At 39.5% G+C, this 20222-nt stretch overlaps 1 protein-coding gene and 1 pseudogene across 3 annotated transcripts in view; both read left to right on the top strand.

The window, feature by feature from the left end:
- Positions 1–5876: 5876 nt before the first annotated feature.
- Positions 5877–5993, top strand: LOC137063208 (5S ribosomal RNA; annotated as a pseudogene).
- Positions 5994–7988: 1995 nt separating this feature from the next.
- Positions 7989–20222, top strand: part of igsf5a (immunoglobulin superfamily, member 5a) — a 30284-nt gene continuing 18050 nt past the window's right edge. For 2 of the 3 annotated variants that reach the window (XM_067433314.1, XM_067433312.1), the window contains exons 1-4: positions 7989–8294; positions 8908–8979; positions 13675–13986; positions 19843–20124. In XM_067433314.1, the coding sequence (XP_067289415.1) occupies positions 8937–8979; positions 13675–13986; positions 19843–20124 (637 nt within the window). In that variant the 5' untranslated portion in view covers positions 7989–8294; positions 8908–8936. Of the gene's footprint in view, positions 8295–8868; positions 8980–13674; positions 13987–19842; positions 20125–20222 lie in introns of all 3 variants that reach the window. The other variant, XM_067433313.1, reaches the window with a different exon arrangement.

Here is a 20222-nt window from a genome sequence, read left to right as displayed (position 1 = left end):
CGTATTAAAGAACATGTACTTGATAAAAGTAAACTTTACTATAGTGTGTTATTTGCTACATTTAAAGTTAATATATTTTAAAATATACTAGGCTACATTGCCATTTGATCATTACAAATGTAAATACAAAAATATATAAATAGATGACATACACATTTCAATAGAAATGGCATTAGTTTACCATTAATGTTTGTAAGAAACCATACACTTTAACCATATTTCAAAGACAAATAAAGTAATTATTAAATTACATATAAAGATGCCTACTTAATGGGATAGTTCACCCCAAAATAAAAATATCATCTACCATTCTAAACGGTTGTTCTAAACTGTTATACATTTCATTCTTCTGCTTAACACAAAAGAAGATATTTTGAAGAATGTTGGTAACCAAGCATTTCATGGGCCACATTGACTTCCATATGGTATTTTCTTTCTTTTTTCCATGGGCTCCATCAAATTGGTTACCCATATTCTCCAAACTCTGTTTAAAGTTTCCCTAATAACTCAAATGAAATGTTGCATTTAATATTTAAAGGGATAGTTCACCCAAAAATGAAATTGATGTCATTAATGACTCACTCTAATGTTGTTCCACACCTGTAAGACCTCCGTTCATCTTCGGGAACACAGTTTAAGATATTTTATATTTTAGTCCCAGACCATATGCAGTCAAGTCACACTTTACAGTCCATCATGGTCCATGAAAGGGAATAAAAACATCATCAAAGTAGTCCACATGTGACATCAGTTAGTTCATTAGAATCTCTTGAAGCATCGAAAATACATTTTGGTCCAAAAATAACAAAAACTAGGACTTTATTCAGCATTGTCTTCTCTTCCGCGTTCCTCAAATAAAGATTCAAACGGTCATGAATCAGTGGATTGATTCATGATTCGGATCGCCAATGTCACGTGATTTCAGCAGTTTGCCAGTTTGACACGCGATCCAAATCATGACTCAATCTGCTGATTCATGACCGTTTGAATCTTTATTTGAGGAACGCGGAAGAGAAGACAATGCTGAACAACATTTTTGTTATTTTTGGACCAAAATGTATTTTCGATGCTTCAAGAGATTCTAATGAACTAACTGATGTCACATATGGACTACTTTGATGATGTTTTTAATCTCTTTCTGGACATGGACAGTATAGTGTGACTTGACTGCATTATGCTCTGGGACTAAAATATAAAATATCTTAAACTGTGTTCTGAAGATGAACGGAGGTCTTAAGGGTGTGGAACGACATTAGGGCGAGTCATTAATGACATCAATTTCCTTTTTGGGAGAACTAACCTTATAAGTAGGCCTACTCTTTTTTTTTTAAGTATTCAAATTGTAGGTCACTTCTTTTTCACACTGCACAATGCTAATTCTAATTTTGGCCATTCTGACTGAGCTTTTCGACAGTTGTTCACCTGCTCGGAACCTTTGTGTCTGACCTTGTGCTGTTTCTCTCCCTCCCATTGACTCTAATCAAATGTGTGACCTGTCATCTCATGGCTCTCCATAGGTGCAGTTCACGCTCAATACTAATAAAGAGCATCACTCCTGCCCCCTGCAGGCCGACTCGCACCTACCCCCCCCCCCCCCGCATTAACTCACTGCCGCCCCCTGCGGGCTGACTCGGCATCTCCTGTGAACAACATACAGTAGCTCTTCTTTTGACATAAACACAATGCACTGAGATATATCTAACTGCAGAACCACACGTAGCAGTCTGATGACAACAGGGCCAGGCCAACAGTGTCAGACCTGAAGTTAGGGTGGTGTTGATGATTGCATAACCTGCCCTAACCATCCTCCTTTACCCACCCTTCACTATAATTATTATAAGCTGAACCTTAACAAATGGAAACCACAGCCAACCACTATTCTTAATGGTGCCATCTCCACCCCAACACTAGTGTGAGGCTGCAGGCCTGGTGCTGTTGTCTTCAGACTGCATATGGTTCTACACTGAATCATGACTTCTTACTTCATGTGTTGAGTTTGGGAAGCTTTTCAGTGAATAATGATTTAAATTTAATTCTGTTCTTCACACTGTCGCCTTTGGCTTGGCTTGCTCAGTTTGGGACACTAAAATTATGATCCAAATTATTCAACTAAATATACAAATAAAATTAATTAAGGTCTTATTTAATTCTATAAACTATAATACTGATCTGCCAACATTGTCGCTTTATGATAAATTAAAAAAAGCTGATAACATCATTGTTTTCTCCAGAACGACTGTACAGCCAAATCAAATATTGTTGCAATATGGTCCTGTTTAACACTGTGAAGCTGCTTTGACACAATCGTCATTGTAAAAGCGCTATATAAATAAAGTTGATTGATTGATTGATTGACAGAGCCATATTGTATTTCTTACAGAAAATACAGAACTCGAGTCACATGGACTTTTTATGATATATCATAAACATGATTTTATGATATTTTTTGACATAATCGTAAATTGTTGTGCCGAAATCTGTGACTAGGGGGGGTCTCCTAAAAAGCAGGTTATGTGACATGGGTATGTTTGAAGTCCCCATTGTTAAGTTCTTTGGCTTTTAGTTTAAATAAGTTAGATTTACTGTTATCTATCTAAGCTAGTGTGCTCCAAAACAAAGACGAAATCCACATTTAGAAAATATTCAAAACGTACAGTTTCTCACTTCCACCAATATGGATCAATGATTTTGATAAAGACAACACGCTGCACTTCAGCTTCTCATCAGATGTTCTGTCTCATCAAAACCCCCGTTTCCACCAAAATTACCAGGAATATTTTGTCCCAGGTACTTTTTTCCCAGGAATTGGAAAATTCCCAGACCTGTTGCTGCCTGCGTTTCAATCGCAGTCTAAAAGTACCCTGAAGATTAGTCTGGTTATGTAGGACTTCGTCTTCTTATATACTTAATAAAGCCTGAACCTCGTCGTCGGTCCATCTGTCGTATTTTTGAAACACCATTGTTCATTTGAATTGCAAATGACTCTCAATGCACGCACCGCAACATACTTTTAGTTTGAAATAAAATCCTGCGTGAGATTAACCAATCAGCATCTTCAGCGCCCAAGTCCCACCCCCAAAATATGCCCGAACTTTTAAAAAGTACTACCTCGCAAGCATGGCCGTTTGAGGGGACAATTTTTACCCAGAACTTTATTTAGACCTCGGTTCCTGCGGTCGAAACACACAGAGTACCACACCAAAGTCCCTAGTTCACAGCTAATAGCTCTCTATAATCTATAGTGCCCCACCCCCAAATAGACACTGAAGTTGCAGGTCAAATTGGTCACTTCACATTTACTATTTTCTACATGGTGAATGGCACATATGCACTAAAGCCGCGTTTCCACCGCAGGAACTTTCCCCAGGAACTAGGAACTTTGGGGTGGTACTTTGGGGTGTGTTTTGACCACAGGAACCAGGGTCTAAATGAAGTTCCGGGTAAATATTTCCCCCTCAAAACGGCCCTGCTCGCAAGGAAGTACTTTTTCAAAGTTCAGGAACTTTTGGGGGTAGGACTTGGGCGCTAAAAATGCTGATTTGGTTGAGCTCATGCAGCATTTTATTTCAACCGCCATTTTTAAAAGTCTTTTGCGAGGTGCCCTCTGCGTTCAGTAAATACTTCAGTAAAAATACGACCGCTGGACCGACAACGAAGTTCAGGCTTTATTGAGCATATATGCGGAGGAGGACATCCAGTGGGAACTGGAAACGGCGACACGCAATGAAAAGGTATACCTGAAGATATCTAGTCGGTTATGCGAGCTGGGCATTGTTCACACTGGAAAACAGTTGCAGAGAGAAGTTAAAGAAATGAAAACATTACAAGAAATTAAAGGATCATAACAACCGGAGCGGTTCTGATCGGCGTGCCAACAAGTGGTATGAATGCATGGACTCGTTGTTGGGACACAGGCTGGTCTTTTCTGGTGCAGCGGTAACGAAAGACTTGGCTATTGCGTTGTTGGACTCTGTGTGGTACTCTTCTGGTCCAAGAATGGGGATGTGTGACCCATCAATTGCACCTTCACACTGTGGCAACCCCCATCTGCGCTCAAAGAGATGGGGGTTGCCACAATATACTTTGCCATCATGGCCATTGCCATTTCTTTGCCATTGCCATTTCTTTAAGCTTTTCAGTGTTTGTTAACTGAATAACTTCTTGCATGAGTACCTTCTCAACAGATGAGCAGAAGTCGTGTACACAGTGACAAACAGTACACTTTAAAAAATGCTGGGTTAAAAACAACCCAAGTTGGGTTGAAAATGCACCGACCCAACAATTGGGTTGTTTTAACCCAATGGTTGAGTTGTTCTTACCCAGCAATTGGGTTGTCTTAAGCAACATTTAACCCAACCACTGGGTTAAAACAACTCAACCATTGGGTTAAAACAACTCAATTGTTGGGTCGGTGCATTTTCAACCCAACTTGGGTTGTTTTTAACCCAGCATTTTTTAGAGTGTAGCAATTCCAACTCCAAATAAATGATAGATGCTTCTCTACTCTGAGTTGGGTTGCAAGTTTCCACAGTGCAATGGCAATTCTTTTTTGAATAGGTACACTGTGTCGGTTGTTTGTGTCATGTCTCTTCAGTTGAGGTTGCAATCGATGACAGAGGTACAGAAAAGTATCCTTAGACATCCGGAAATTACTTATCCCCTGGGCTTCAGTGAAAGTTGGAACCATGCTGTCCCACCATTCCGTTGTTCAATTGTGTACCAAAACCGATGGCGAAACATGACGCATTCGATAGTACTCGCGTATCTTAAACACACAACCGGGCAAAAACAAGTTGATGCAATCTATAATAACATTATTTTGATGCTTCAAGAGATTCTAACTAACCCACAGATGTTACATATGGACTACTTTGATGATGTTTTTATTACCTTTCTGGTCCTTCTGGAAAGGTACAGTAGCCTATACCGTACATATATATGTTTTCTATGGAGAGATAGAAAAAAGATAAAATATCTTAAACTGTGTTTTCACGCAGGGTCCGAGCTGCGTGGAAAACCCGTGCATGCTTCAAATAGAAGAGACGCCTATTTTTCACGCAACACGCGAGCGTGTTGGAAGCGTTTCCAGGCAAAATAGAATAGGAAAAGATGTTTATATGCCATTTTGACACGAATATATATTAATAAATGAAATGTTCATGTTTGAAAGTCTGTAGGTTAACGTAAATGCCTAAGCGTCATTACACTAATAGATTCCATTTGTAATGGCTCCATTGTAAGGAGGACAAAAAGGCCTCTGGGTTTGCCTATAACGTTTGTACTAGACTAACTTTCTAAGCTTTCCCTAATACAGTCTAGTCTTATAATAATAATAATAGTAATAACAATAACAATAATAGTAATAATAATAATAACAATAATAGAAAAAATAATAACACTATTATATAAATATATATATTAATCTACTGAACTATGTATAATTTACTCTAATAATCTATTAAACTAAGTATAATGTAATATATACTACAAGCTATGATATATAATGATAACTATGCTACAACAAACACGCTACTACTCGCTACTACTCGCTACTACGTACAACCAACACCTCAACACCAATGCAAACGCCTACTGCAAACCCCACAAGAGGTGCGAGGTTTCGAACCACTTTTATCCGGAAGCGATACTCAGAATGAAGCAATGACGTATTCAACAGAAACCGAGGCCTCGTTTGTCATCGTCACGTGATTTTCACGGAAACGATACAAGCCTCGAAACGGGGCTTCATCTGGAACGGCCCTTTTTGCTCGACACAAGCTCCGGAGCCTCACTTCAGATGTCCCATCACTACTGGTCGCCCATTGTGTCCCTGCGCCACCTGGACCAAAGTCTGTCAGCTCTTCTGACCATTCTTAACCAGCAGCCATATCACCCTGTAGCCCAAGACTGGTTTCCCACTGCAGCTAAGCAGGGCTGAGCCTGGTCAGTACCTGGATGGGAGACCAACTGGGAAAACCAGGTAGCTGCTGGTAGAGGTGTTAGTGAGGCCAGCAGGGGGCGCTCACCCTGTGGTCTGTGTGTTTTCTAGCGCCCCAGTATAGTGATGGGGACACCGTACTGTCAAAGAGCACCGTCTTTCGGATGAGACGTTAAACCGAGGTCCTGACTCTCTGTGGTCGTTAAAAAACCCAGGATGTCCTTCCATAAAGAGTAGGGGTTTAACCCCGGCATCCTGGCCAACTTTGCCCACTGGCCCCTGTACATCATGGCTTCCTAATAATCCTCATACACTGATTGGCTTAATCACTCTGTCTCCTCTCCACCAATCAGCCGGTGTGTGGTGAGCGTTCTGGTGCAATATGGCTGCCGTCGCGTCATCCAAGTGGATGATGCAAATTGGAGGTGGTTGAGGAGATTCCCCCCTTCTATGTAAAGCGCTTTGAGTGCCCAGAAAAGCTCTGTATAAATGTAACAAATTATTTTTATTATTCTCTTGTGTTGCTGTGTTCTGAGAATAAACTCTCTTTCATCTATAACTTGCTATTGAATCCGCCTCTGTTTTATATGACAATGAGATTCTGCTCCTTTCTGGAGCCTGGAGCTCTAGTGGCCAGTCGATGATTAGCAATTTAAGTTACTTCCGTATTCAGTTACTTAATAGTTACTATTAAGTTACTTCTGCTTCAACAGAAACTAGGGGAGGTTGCCACTCTCTTAAAATACCTCACAGATCCTTTATAAATCCATGTTGTAAATACCTATTTCTGACTACAGTCAAGAACATGTTGTTTTCATGCATGTGCCTTTAAATGCAAATGAGCTGCTGCGTTCCACCCCTTCTCCACACAGTTACTGCCTCAATCGGATTCTCCGCCAAATACTAACAACACTTCGACATGGTTTTGATTATCATCTATATCGTGATCACATTCACAGATAGCATAGTTCTTCTTTCATTTTTAAACGGTTATGGTCATTAATGACTCATCCTAATGTTGTTCCACACGCGTAACACCTCTGTTCATCTTCGGAACACAGTTTAAGATATTTTATATTTTAGTCCGAGAGCATATCTAAGTGTATGCACACTATACTGTCCATGCCCAGAAAGTGAATAAAAACATCATCGTTAAATCGTGACATATGTGACGATTTACATATGTGACATCAGTTAGTTCATTAGAATCTCTTGAAGGATCGAAAATACATTTTGGTCCAAAAATAACAAAAACTACGACTTTATTCAGCATTGTCTTCTCTTCCGCGTTTGTTTTCAAACCTCAAATAAAGATTCAAACAGTCATGAATCAGCGTATAGATTCATACGGCTCGCCAATGTCACATGATTTTAGTTTGGCATGTGCTGAGAAAGGCTTACCATAACAAAGCTTCTGGGTTGGTCTTTTTCACATTTTCTGGGTTGGGGACACAAATGGATGTTTTTATTTTCACAAACGCATCGCTTGAGGGTGAGTAAATCATGGGCTAATTTTCATTTTAGGGTGAACTATCTCTTTAAAGTCAGATTTTAATCACATGTCCCCTTTAAGGGTTGGGTTTGTTTTTATCCCAGTGCTTGAGCTGGTAGGACAAACCCAGTCAGGTCAAAGTCTGAGTTGATTTATTGTCAGTCTCTTCTGTAGTAGGGGAAGAAACCAAATACAATGTTCCCTGGAGCCTCAGTGCATGTAGTTTCATATGTGTGTCAGGCCTGACTACGTCATTGTTACCTGTTTGCATATGTCGTTCTCTGTACACTATGCACACAGCTGATGCCCAGGTAACTAAACAAACACAGTTGCTCAATACCCAGAGATATCCTGGTTTTCTTTTTGTCTATATATGTGAACATCACCTGTAGAAGTTCTTTGCACATATAGTGATGGAGACTTGACATATAAATCCGCTGAGCTGCAGGAGTGACTGCTGTTGACACTGTAAACTTTTTTTTTTTCTCTGTGAAACTGGGTGTGTCTGTTTCAGAGGATTTAAATCAACTACATTCAAACACAGCCTTGCATGAACCCAAACAGTCCGTGGACTCACGCACCCCAAAGGTAATCTTTCAGGTAGAAGAGCCACCTCGTTTGACATGTCAGCGTGACTTCAGAACCTCACGAGATCTGCTGACACATGCAAAGCAGACAGGCTCGATGGGTTTCGACTGCATGGAGATGTAATAGAGGCTTACCTCTCTGTCTTTGATAACATGACGGTCAGCAGCCTGCTAGACTTTGGCCCCTGTGTAGGCCGACAGGTGATAAAGATGATCTGACGAAGGACCGTTTCTATATTTTCCTGGATTAATTGAATTCCATGGAATCTTTTAAAAGGTATGTGTTGTTGCTCAAGATATTGAATTTGAACAGCTTTTAAGTTCACTGAAAGGAGGGTGTGTTTTAAAATCTGAAATCTGTAATATCTGTTCTAGGGTGTGTACTGAACAAATAATGTAGTAAAAGACCAAAAGACTTGTGTGCAATAGCACATATGTAGGATGAATTCAGGGTGATTAGGACACTTTTTCCAAGTCATCTCAATGGCAAAACGTGTCCCAATCACCCCGTGTATGTATGTAATATATATCAGTAATCCCTTCAGGAAGTTCATTTTGTGAGAGATGAATTAATAAAGATTAAAAAAACAACAACAACATTGTAATATTAGTAATGTTTTGAGCAGAAAAGTTAATAAAAGCTTGATAGTTTAAATAACTTGAATTTCTGGACATTTATGACACATTTGTGTTTACCTCATAATACAATAAGATATTTGCACACATTGTTCATGAAAAAGACACACCTACTGTACAAAACAAAACAAAACAAAACAAAAACACACAAGGAATTTCTAATGCTTGAAGACAATCAAATGAACATTAATAATTTCAGGGTTGTGTCCCAACAGTTGGCCAGCCTGTTTCACAATGGTGCGCATTTATTTTAGGAAGCTGGTGTAACGATAACTAAGGAAACATGGATTTTTTCAGACTGGGTCTTTTTCTTCTGATCAACATGGGTGAGTTTTCATAATCACTTCCAGTATTTCTGCCTTGTTTTCCAGTAAAAAATGTTTTTGGGGAAAAGTAATTGAAATGAGTGAAATCTTAAAAACTATTTCAATGGGAATGCAGACCGGGGCAAGTTGTCACACTTTGTTCCAGTCCATATTTTCTTAATATATGATTTTTTCACACTATATGAAACCTACCATTAAAAAGCTAAATTGAAAAAAAGAAAATGTAATTATGAAATTGTGTAAATTGTTAACATTTCAAACAACAAACTTTAAAACAGTTTGAAGGACTGATTAAAAACTCACTGCTAGAAAAAAACAAACATTTGTGCTCATTTTACTCGCACACAAAATTGTGTGATTTATTTTGGACTTTTGACTCAAAATCTCACATTTAATGATATAGCCCTTGTGACAACGGTCTGCTGCTCAGCTCTTTGTTAATGCACCTCTGTTTCATTACAAAGAGGGAAAACCAAGAGAAGGTCTAAAATATAATGACCTATAATGGCTTATTCACCATATCCCCCAGAGTTAGATTAGTCCATACATATTTTATCTCCGTTGCATCCCATAACTCTGCCTGACGCTCACACCGCTAGCCTAGCTTAGCACAAAGACTGGAGGTAAACGGCTCCAGCTAGCCGCTCAATAAGTGACATAATAACGGCAACATTTTCCTATTTACATGTTGTGATGTGTATAGTCACAGCGTGTACAAATCATAAGGTTACACACAGCCATCTTATGAACCTATACATACTGGGGACTATATTCTCAGAAGGCAAAGCACTGCTCTACTTCTGCGGAGTGATTTGCTCGCAGCACCTGAGAAGCACCGTTGTTACTTCCGTCAACAAAACCAACGTGACTAGGTAGCTAGTAACCAACGTGACTGTTGATCAAGGCTGACTATGAAGAATTGTCAGAGGTTTTTACTTGGTATCAAACCAAAATCCAGAACCATATCGTTTTGAACCAGAATACACAGATGAGGAGTTACAAACGTTGGAAGCGGATAGACAAGACATTGAATTACATATATCACCGCTCATTTGTGTTCTGTGACAGAGCGCATTCGTGACAACACAATACTAACATTACAGGGGATACATGGAGCAGTAGTGATTACCCTATTCATGTAATAGTGTCAATAACGTTACACTAGATCTAGCAAATGGCACTGTTAGGCTAGTCATCTAAAAACATAACGGAACACTTACCGCAGCCGCAGGTGATCCACTCTGTCCTGTCTGTACTACCAATGGGATGGCTGTTTCCTTCAGCACACGATTTGTGTGGCAAAATCGTTTTTTTCAATCAATCAATCAATCAATCAATCAATCAATCAATCAATCAATCAATCAATCAATCAATCAATCAATCAATCAATCAATCAATCAATCAATCAATCAACTTTATTTATATAGTGATTTTACAGTGACGATTGTGTCAAAGCAGCTACACAGTGTTAAACAGGACAATATTGCAACTAATTTTGACTGTACAGATGTTATAAGCTTATTTTAATTTATTATATAGCGACAATGTTGGCAGAACATTATTATAGTTTATAGAATTAAATAAGACCTAATTAATTCATTTTGTTTTAGTTGAATAACTTTGAATAATTTTCATAATTTTATTGTCCCCAACTGAGTAAGCCAAGCCAAAGGCGACAGTGGCAAGAAACCAAAACTCCATCAGGGCATGATGGAGAAAAATAAACCTTGGGAGAAACCAGACTCAGTAGGGGTGCCAGTTCTCCTCTAGCCTATTATCAAACAGTGTATGATTATTATTCTGGCAACCTCAAAGGTCAGAAATCATATTAGATCGGAACATTCAAAATTTCTGGGTATCACGCAAGAGACGGGTTTATTGAGGATGACGTGTTGATTACACGAGAGTATGAATATTTGAAGGATCGGAGTCGTTGCGCCGGAGACAGTTTCTTGAGGATGAAGTGCCGGTCAGGCAAATTGATACGGGCTCAGCAGACAGTCCAGGATGAGCTGTTATGTCCAGGTCCACTATCCGATCCGGACACGGCCCGGATCCGGCCGACTGCAGTAAACCTCGGGATAAACAGAGAGACTAACATTAGCGTAGATGCCACTCTTTTTATGATGTAACGAGTACAACAGGTGTTATGGGAAGTGTTCCCGGTTCCGGCTGACCTAGTTAATGCACCCTAACAATCAGTCAGTTGATTTGAATAATGTAAGTTAAAAATGTTCTATGTGTATGCCATTGTAAAGAGATGTGTTTTTAGTCTAGATTTAAACTGATAGAGTGTGTCTGCTTCCCGAACAATGCTAGGAAGACTGTTCCAGAGTTTAGGTGCTAAATAGGAAAAGGATCGACCGCCTGCAGTTGATTTAGATATGTATTATCAACTGGCCAGAGTTTTGAGACCGCGATAGACGTGATGGAGTATAATGTGTTAAGAGCTTGCTTAAGTACTGTGGAGCTAAACCATTTAGTGCTTTGTAAATAATAAGCAAGATTTTAAAATGTATGCGATGCTTAATATTGAGCCAGTGCAGTGTTGACAGAACTGGGCTAATATGATCATACTTCCTGGTTCTAGTAAGAACTCGAGCTGCTGCATTTTGGACCAGATGGAGTTTGCATGGCGGGCCATCACAAAGCACGTCAGCCAGGTCATATAGTAGGCTATGTATAGCCTGTAGTGTGTGTGTGAGTGAGTGAGACTGCTGCCTGTTGAACAGAGGGTCGCAGGAAGAAGGATCTGAAGTGCCGGTGTTTCGGCTACAAAAAACCCGCCGCACTGATCCAAAACCAGCCCAATTTTTATCCACCCGCCCATACCCATTTGTTCCCGCAAAATAGATTGCGAAACCACCCAATTGGGCGGGAAATTTCCCGCCCAATATGGCAACCCTGGCTGCGAGCAAATCACTCCGCAGAAGTAGAGCAGTGCTTCGCCTTGAGAATATAGTCCCCAGTATGTATAGGTTTATAAGCTGGCTGTGTCTCATGTAACCTTGTGATTTGTACACAATGTAAATACACATCACAAAATGTAAATAGGAAAATGTTGCCGTTATATTTTCTCACTTTTTGAGCAGTAGGCTAGATAGAGATTACTTCCAGTCTTTGTGCTAAGCTAGGCTAGCTGTGCCCGGAGATGAAAATGATATGTATGGACTTATCTAACTCTGGGGGATACGGTGAATAAGCCTGAAGTCCCAAAAATTCAGCGTGTTTCTTTCATTTTAAGGCCTGTTCACATCAAGAACATTCAATATAAAGATAACTGGCAACCACACAGCGGACATTATCGTTCTGTTGATTGTAAGCATGTGCTTGTCTGTCACTTTAAATGCTTCAACTTGTTGCAGCAGGATGGATTCTGATTGGCTGTCAGTAGCCGTGTTTCCATACCCTCCAAATTGCGCAAAATTAAAATTGCGAGTTGAAAATACTACCAATGGAATGGGTGAAAACTCCCAGTTATGGCAGAAAAGTTTTTACGCTCGCATGAGGTGATTTTTCAGTTAATTAAAAAGACACCTAACATACATAAAAGTTGATCATTCTTTAAAGATGAAGCGGTACATGATTGGACAAAAGATGAGGCAGAGTTTTTTATTAAAAGATAAGAGGAGTTTACGGGTGCTTACAAGGAAATGCAACAATTTACAAAACCTTAAAGCCGGAGAAATACCCAGAAACACCTCATACGTGGCAGCTCCCTTCGAGTAAAAATAATGGCTAGTACGGTGGCTGCGATATATGTGAACATCCCAACATCTGTTGCCATGATTTTTGAAAATACTTATTGCAAGAGGAATATTTGTTTGTTACATAACATTTAATGAAAAACGCTGTCATTTCGCAATAGTTTTTTATCAACGTTTAAAAAATGCAGCTTGAGATTTGCACAAATCTGTTTAATGGAAACACAGTCGTGTTTTTTTTCTAGGCTTGGTTGTGTTTATGGGGCGCAGTATAACATGTCTTAATACTTTCTTTTTTTCTAAAAACCCTGTATTTTTCTTATATTTTATATTGTTATTCCACACCGCTGTCTCCATTGTCCTCCTTTGTCTTCCTGCTTCTATGAAGCCCATCCCTCCGAAAAACACAATGGACTTCGATCGGTTAGATGGCCAAATGTAGTTTCATGTATTTTTATTGGCTGAAGCACAGCACAGGCACAGGTTGTCCAGAAATACCACGCCCCTTACCATTACGGGCAGAAGTCACATCTGCAGTGACTAGCAAGGGTTTAGGATGTCACCAACCCAGGAAGTCCTCGTTGTAGTCCAAACCGGCCGTTTTTAGGCAATAAACTGCCATAACTTTAAAATACAATATCTCCGTCTGCATTGAACTTTCAGCGCTGTAACTTTGCAGATACTGTTTATGCTCAAGCAGCAACATTACACACTAACTAAAGTTAAAAAAGTGAAATCGCATGCAACCATCCCTTTAAACCTAACTATAAAGTAAGTACATGTAGTTTATTACTATTACTTAGTACTTGTATAATTACTATTACTCAGTAATTGTATAATTGCTCTGACAAATGACTCTGTAAATTAAGTGTAACCAAAATGATTTATGATGAGCAAAACAAACAAACAAGAAAGTATGCTTTAATAACTGGATCTAAATAACTCTGCTGAATTGTTTTGAATCATTTGATTCTTGTCAAATTCCCCACAGGAGTGTCTGCTGATGTGCAGCTCCAGCCTCTGAATGCAGTGGTGCTTAGTGGTTCGAAGGCTCGGTTCAACTGCAGCTCAACTCAGGCCACATCTGCCATGACCTGGACAGTCAATGGACTCTTGGTTATCACCATTATAGAGGGATCTGGGGTGCTGAACAGCACAGAGCGATTTGCTGTGACAAATTTCACCACGCCTGGAAATTACAAATGGGAGCTTACAATAAGCAATGTGCAGAGAAATGATGCTGGTAAAGTCACTTGTCAGGTTTTGGGTGGAGAGAGTCAGGTGGCCACACTGTCTGTTCAAGGTGAGTATCTGAAGCTCTGTTGTGACTCATTTCAACTGATCATGCCACTGTGATACACCTTAAACAAATGACGTATGGAGTATGTTTGAAGTATGGAAAATGTTTGGATTATAAAGATATGACAGAAAGTGCTAGATGAGAGCGAAAAGACACACGCACGCACGCACACACACACACAGATCAGGCATAACATTATGACCACTGACTGGTGACATGAGTAACATTGTTTATCTCGTCATCACGGCCCCTGTTAGTGGGTGAGATATATCAGGCAGCAAGTGAAAATTTTGTCCTCAAAGTTGATGTTTAAGAAGCTGGAAAAATGGGCAAGTGTAAGGATTTGAGGGAGTTTGATGAAGACCAAATTGTGATGGCTAAATGACTGGGTCAGAGGATCTCCAACACTGCAGTTCTTGTGGGGCGTTCCCGGTCTGCAGTGGTCAGTATCTATCAAAAGGGCTCCAAGGAAGGAACAGTGATGAACCGGCGACAGGGTCATGGGTGGCATTTGTGCACGTGGGGAGCGAAGGCTGGCCCGTGTGGTTCGATCAAACACACAAGCTACTGAATCACGTTTTCTTTTACATCACATGGATGGCCGGGGTGAGTGTACGTGCTGGCCTGGGGAACACATGGCACCAGGATGCACTAAAGGAAGAAGGCAAGCCGGCGGAGACAGTGTGATGCTTTGAGCAATGTTCTGCTGGGAAACCTTGGGTCCTGCCATCCATGCGGATGTTACTTTGACACGTACCACACTGTAAACAAGCAAACAGTTGGATCAACTTAAAACAATTATTTCACTAGGTCAATCACACATATTTCACTAATTTGAGTTCATTCAATCCTATTATTTACATTAGTCTAACTTAATTTCACTGCATTCCACTTTAAATGTATTATATTTTCATAAATTAATTACTTAAATAGGTAACACCTAAAAAAATAAGTTTTATCAACTTAATTTCACTAGGTCAATCACACAAGACTCAAATTGCTTTTGAAATATTTATTAACATTAATTAATTTTAAATGCTAACAGTGATTTGAGGAGCACAATGAGTATGAGGTGTTGATTTGGCTTCCAAATTCCCCAGACCTTAATCCAACCGAGCATCTGTGGAATGTGCTGAACAAAAAAGACTGATCCATTGAGGCCCCACCTCGCAACTTACAGGACTTAAAGGATCTGCTGCTAACATCTTGATACCAGACAGCACACCTTCAGCATAATATATATATATATATATATATATATATATATATATATACCGCTTTGAAAAAAATTAAGTGACCATTGCAATTTCGTCTTAAATCAGCATCTCTACAATTATGGAAGCCATTCCATTCCAATGTCTGTTGAATTCCAACACAGGCGTACCTCAATCTAATGAACCAAAATCTGAACCATATCTTATTTAATAAGGAAAAGTATAAAAAAACACTTTTGTTGATGGCAAAAACAGTGCTAGTAGTACCTCAAAAGTAATTGGAATCAAATAATAACTATTGACCATGCCACAAAAGTTTAAAAGAAAAGTTTTGAGTGAGGAAAAGAAGGGTTCAATTCTGGCTTTACTGGCAGAGGGATACAGTGAACGTCGGGTTGCTTCCATCCTTAAAATTTCAAAGACGGCGGTTCATAAGAACAAGGTCAAGCAGCAGACATTGGGGATAACAAAGGTACAGACTGGGAGAGGGCCGAAAACGACTCTCGACTGACCGCCAACTCATTTGAATGTCACTCAACAACCGTAGGTTGACATCAAGTGACCTACAAAAAGACTGGCAAAAGGCAGCTGGGGTGAAGTGCTTGGCGAGGACGGTTCGAAACAGGCTCCTAGGGGCAGGCCTGAAGTCATGCAAAGCTAGAAAAAAGCCCTTCATCAATGAGAAGCGAAGAAGAGCCAGGCTGACAAGAGACCATGAGGACTGGACCGTAGAGGACTGGAGTAGATCATCTTCTCTGATGAGTCAAATTTTTTTAGCTTTGTTCAACACCTGGTCCGTCTAATGGTTAGACGGCGGCCTGTAGAGGCCTACAAGCCACAGTGACTCACACACACTTTGAAATTTGGTGGAGGATTAGTGATGATCTGGAGTTGCTTCAGCAAGGCTGAAACCGGGCAGATTTGTCTTTGGGAAGGACGAATGAATCAAGCCACAAACAAGGTTGTCCTGGAAGAAAACTTGCTTCCTTTCTGCTCTGACAATGTTCCCCAACTCTGAGGACTGTTTTTTTTCCAGCAGGACAATGCTCCTTGCCATACAGCCAGGTCAATCAAGATGTGGATGGAGGACCACCAGATCAAGACCCTGTCATGGCCAGCCCAAATATCCAGACCTGAACCCCATTGAAAACTTCTGGAATGTGATCAAGAGGAAGATGGATGGTCACAAGCCATCAAACAAATCCGAGCTGCGTGAATTTTTGCACCAGGAGTGGCATAAAGTCACCCAACATCAACGTGAAAGACTGGTGGAACGCATGCCAAGACGCATGAAAGCTGCGATTCAAAATCAGGGTTATTCCACCAAATATTGATTTCTGAACTCTTCCTAAGTTAAAACATTAGTATTGTGTTGTTTAAAAATGAATATGAACTTATTTTCTTTCCATTAATCGATGTCTGACAACACTGCATCGTTGTTGTTATTTTGAACAGTTGTTGCTTTCGGCAAATAAATGCTCTTAATTACAATATTTTTATTTGGAATTTGGGGAAAAAGTTGTCTGCCATTCTATTAATTTTTTTTTCCAGAGATATACTCTATATCAAAATTAAAACTAATTTAATTTGTAACTTAAATATTCAAATAAAATACTGTTCAAATAAAATAGCAAAAACTTTCCATTCATCAGAGAATCCTGAAATAAGTACAATGGTTATTATAGTTGTAGGCAGCACAACTGTTTTCAATATAATAGAAATAAATAGAAATAGGACTAGGACCAGATGGAGGCAGATGATTCGCTGTGGCGACCCCTGAAGGGAAAAGCCGAAAGAAGAAGAGAAATAAATAGAAATGGAAAGAAATCTTTCTTCATCACCAAATCAGCATATTAGAATGTTTTTATTCTTGGGTTGCATTTTGTACAGATTGCCTTTGGGTTTACAGATTTGATAGGAGTCCGTTTATTAAAACTCTTTGTTCAAACTACTGCTTCTCAGATGCAAGGTTGCAGCCTTAATGATTTTGGTCATGGTTTGAATGTTAAATTACACTCTACAAAAGCGCCTACCTTCTTGCTTAAAGATTCATCTTTGAGCCTAAGTGAGTTCCAGCACCTACATCCATATGCTGATCTTCTTTAAAACATTTAAGCATTACTCAGCAATGTTATGCATGACAGAGCGTAAAATGCAGCTAGAACATTCCCAGAGATTGTCTCCTTAAATCTATATTCACTAACTAATGCCCTCATTGGCACTAAATTAACCCTTGTGGACCAAAACACATCTATCAACTACATAACAGGAGTAATTGTTCTTCTACACAACAATGACCAAATTCAGACTTCCTGGGAATATAATGCAACATTTAAACAAGGTTCCAAACTGTTGACAAGATAAAGTCAAAGATTGCAATAGAAACTCAAATATTCCAACCAAATTTCTTCCACTCCAAATTACATTCAATATTACTTTTATAACACTGATCAGGCATACCATTATGACCATCTTCCTAATATTGTGTTGGTTGGCGTGGACTCCATAGACCCCTGAAGGTGTGCTGTGGTGTCTGGCACCAATATGTTAGCAGCAGATCCTTTAAGTCCTGTAAGTTGCGAGGTGGAGCCTCCATGGCTCGGACTTGTTTGTTCAGCTCATCCCACAGATGCTCGATTGGATTGAGATCTGGGAAATATAGAGGCAAAGTCAACACCTCAAACTTTTTGAGCTCCTCAAACCATTCCTGCTTTGCGGCAGCGTACATTAATCTGCTGAAGGAGGCCACGGCCGCCAGGGAATACCGTTTCCATTAAAAGGAGTACATGGTCTGCAACAATGCTTAGGTAGGTGGTACGTGTCAAAGTAACATCCACATGGATGGCAGGACCCAAGGTTGCCCAGCAGAACATTGCCCAAAGCAGGGCTGTAGCCACCAAAGACATTGAGGTGTTTGCATTCCAATATTTGAAATTCTTGCACTGCTCTCTTGCACTCCATTATGCAGTAGTCTGTATGTTAGGATGGCAAAAAGATTTAAAAGTTACATTTTAGTCTGGTCTGCCTCAGGTCTAATGGTGCTCGTCAATGCCAAAATATTTCGGACGGCTAATCAAATCAAAGTTGGCGGGGTTTACGCTCTCTTTTGGTTTGTTCACAGTCTTCACACAGACGAGCGTGTCTATCTATTGCTTAATGCTGTTGCGGAGACTATTCTTTCTGATGACATCACAAAACAAAATACGCACAAACGTGTCCCTGCTCTTAATATACAAACATTGAACATCTTTGATTTAAATGAAAAAAACTACAATATGAGGGCGGACTAGAACCTGTGACCTTCAACACAGTTTACAAAAAATCTATCTCTAGACCATTAAGGAATTTGAATGTTAACAGCAGATGTATTTATTCACTAATGGGAAGAACCTCGAGACTAACGATAAATTTGATGCAAAGTTATGCAAATATTATTTGCAAATAGTCCCAAATGTAATGTGTATTCGGACACCTTTCTATCAGAACCAGTATTAACTTCTTGAGCAATTTGAGGTATAGTAGCTCGTCTGTTCGATTGGACCACAAAGGCCAGCCTTCGCTCCACACGTGCATCAATGGGCCTTGGCTGCCCACGACCCTGTCGACAGTTCACCACTGACCACTGCGGACCGGGAACACTCCACAAGAGCTGCAGTTTTGGAGATGCTCTGTTGTCTAGCCATCACAATTTGGCCCTAGTCAAACTTCCTCAAATCCTTACACTTGCCCATTTTTCCTGCTTCTAACACATCGACTTTGAGGACAAACTGTTTACTTGCTGCTTAATATATCCCACCCACTAACAGGTGCAGTGATGAAAAGATCATCAGTGTTATTCACTTCACCTGTCAGTGGTCATAAATGATGTTATGCCTGATTGGTGTTTATATTATTTTATATTTCAATATTACTCTAGTGTATACACAAGAAAACAATAATTTATTTCTATTTCTCAGGAAATGTTTTTAGAACATTCTGTTAAGGTTGTTATGAAGAAACATTCTTCCAGTAACATTGATAGAATAAAATGTTCATTCAAAGTGACCTGATCTCTAATAATGTTCTCAACCCCCAACAGAAAAACGTCACTTATACATTGTTTATGGAACTTTTTGGACATTTGGTTAACTTTTTTAAAAAACAGTTTAAATGTTACTAGTTTCAGAGAACATTCAAAAGTAACATTCCCATATTTTTAAATAATTATGAAATAGAAGGTACGCTTAAAGTTTGTTTAACCAAGATAAAACATTTAATATACTGGACATTTATAATATAGTAGGGAAATTGTGAGTTTGGAAAGCACATACATTTATATTTTATATTTCTTTATTCTTTAGTGCATTTTTATAAGTGTTTTGCCTTACAAGATCTGTCAGAAAGTACAAAGTGCAGCACAAGGCAAAACAAAACTGAGATGTTATCAGTTACACCTGTGAGTCACTGTTTTCACCTGTTCCACTGTCCCGTGGGAAATTATCCGATTACATCTCAAAGTGCAGATAATCAATAATAATCTACTTCTTAATTAAAGTGGACCATGTTTCAAGACAGGCTGGACCGTCATTAAAGCGAACTCACAAATCAATAGTGATTAAGGCAGAGTGTGTGTTTGAAGAGATAATTCTGTTCTGTTCTTCTCCAGAACGTGGCAGCGTCGAGATCATAGGAGGAAATCAGACCAAAACAGAAGGCACTCAGACGGAGTTCCAGTGTCGGGCCATAGGCTGGTATCCTGAGCCCAACATGTCCTGGTCTGTAAATGGAGTGGGAAATTCCTGCAACAAAAGCTCTGTGACACAGGGAGGTCTGTTTAACTCTAGCTGCACACTGACTGTCACTGCCGTCAAAAACTCTTCTGTTCAGTGTTTGGTCACGGTACCTGCCCTGAACACACCGGAAAGCAACACTGTCTTTCTGACCGTTGGTAAGAACAATAAAGAGTTTTTAAAAATATATATTTTTTGAGTCTAATATAATAGATCATAACTTCTTGTAAATAAGGTTTGAATCCATGTTTTTAAA

This window comes from Pseudorasbora parva, chromosome 23 (genome assembly GCF_024679245.1).
Source record: "Pseudorasbora parva isolate DD20220531a chromosome 23, ASM2467924v1, whole genome shotgun sequence".
Taxonomy (NCBI): domain Eukaryota; kingdom Metazoa; phylum Chordata; class Actinopteri; order Cypriniformes; family Gobionidae; genus Pseudorasbora; species Pseudorasbora parva.
Note: the sequence above shows the minus strand (reverse complement) of the source record. Positions and strands in the feature narration are given on the sequence as shown.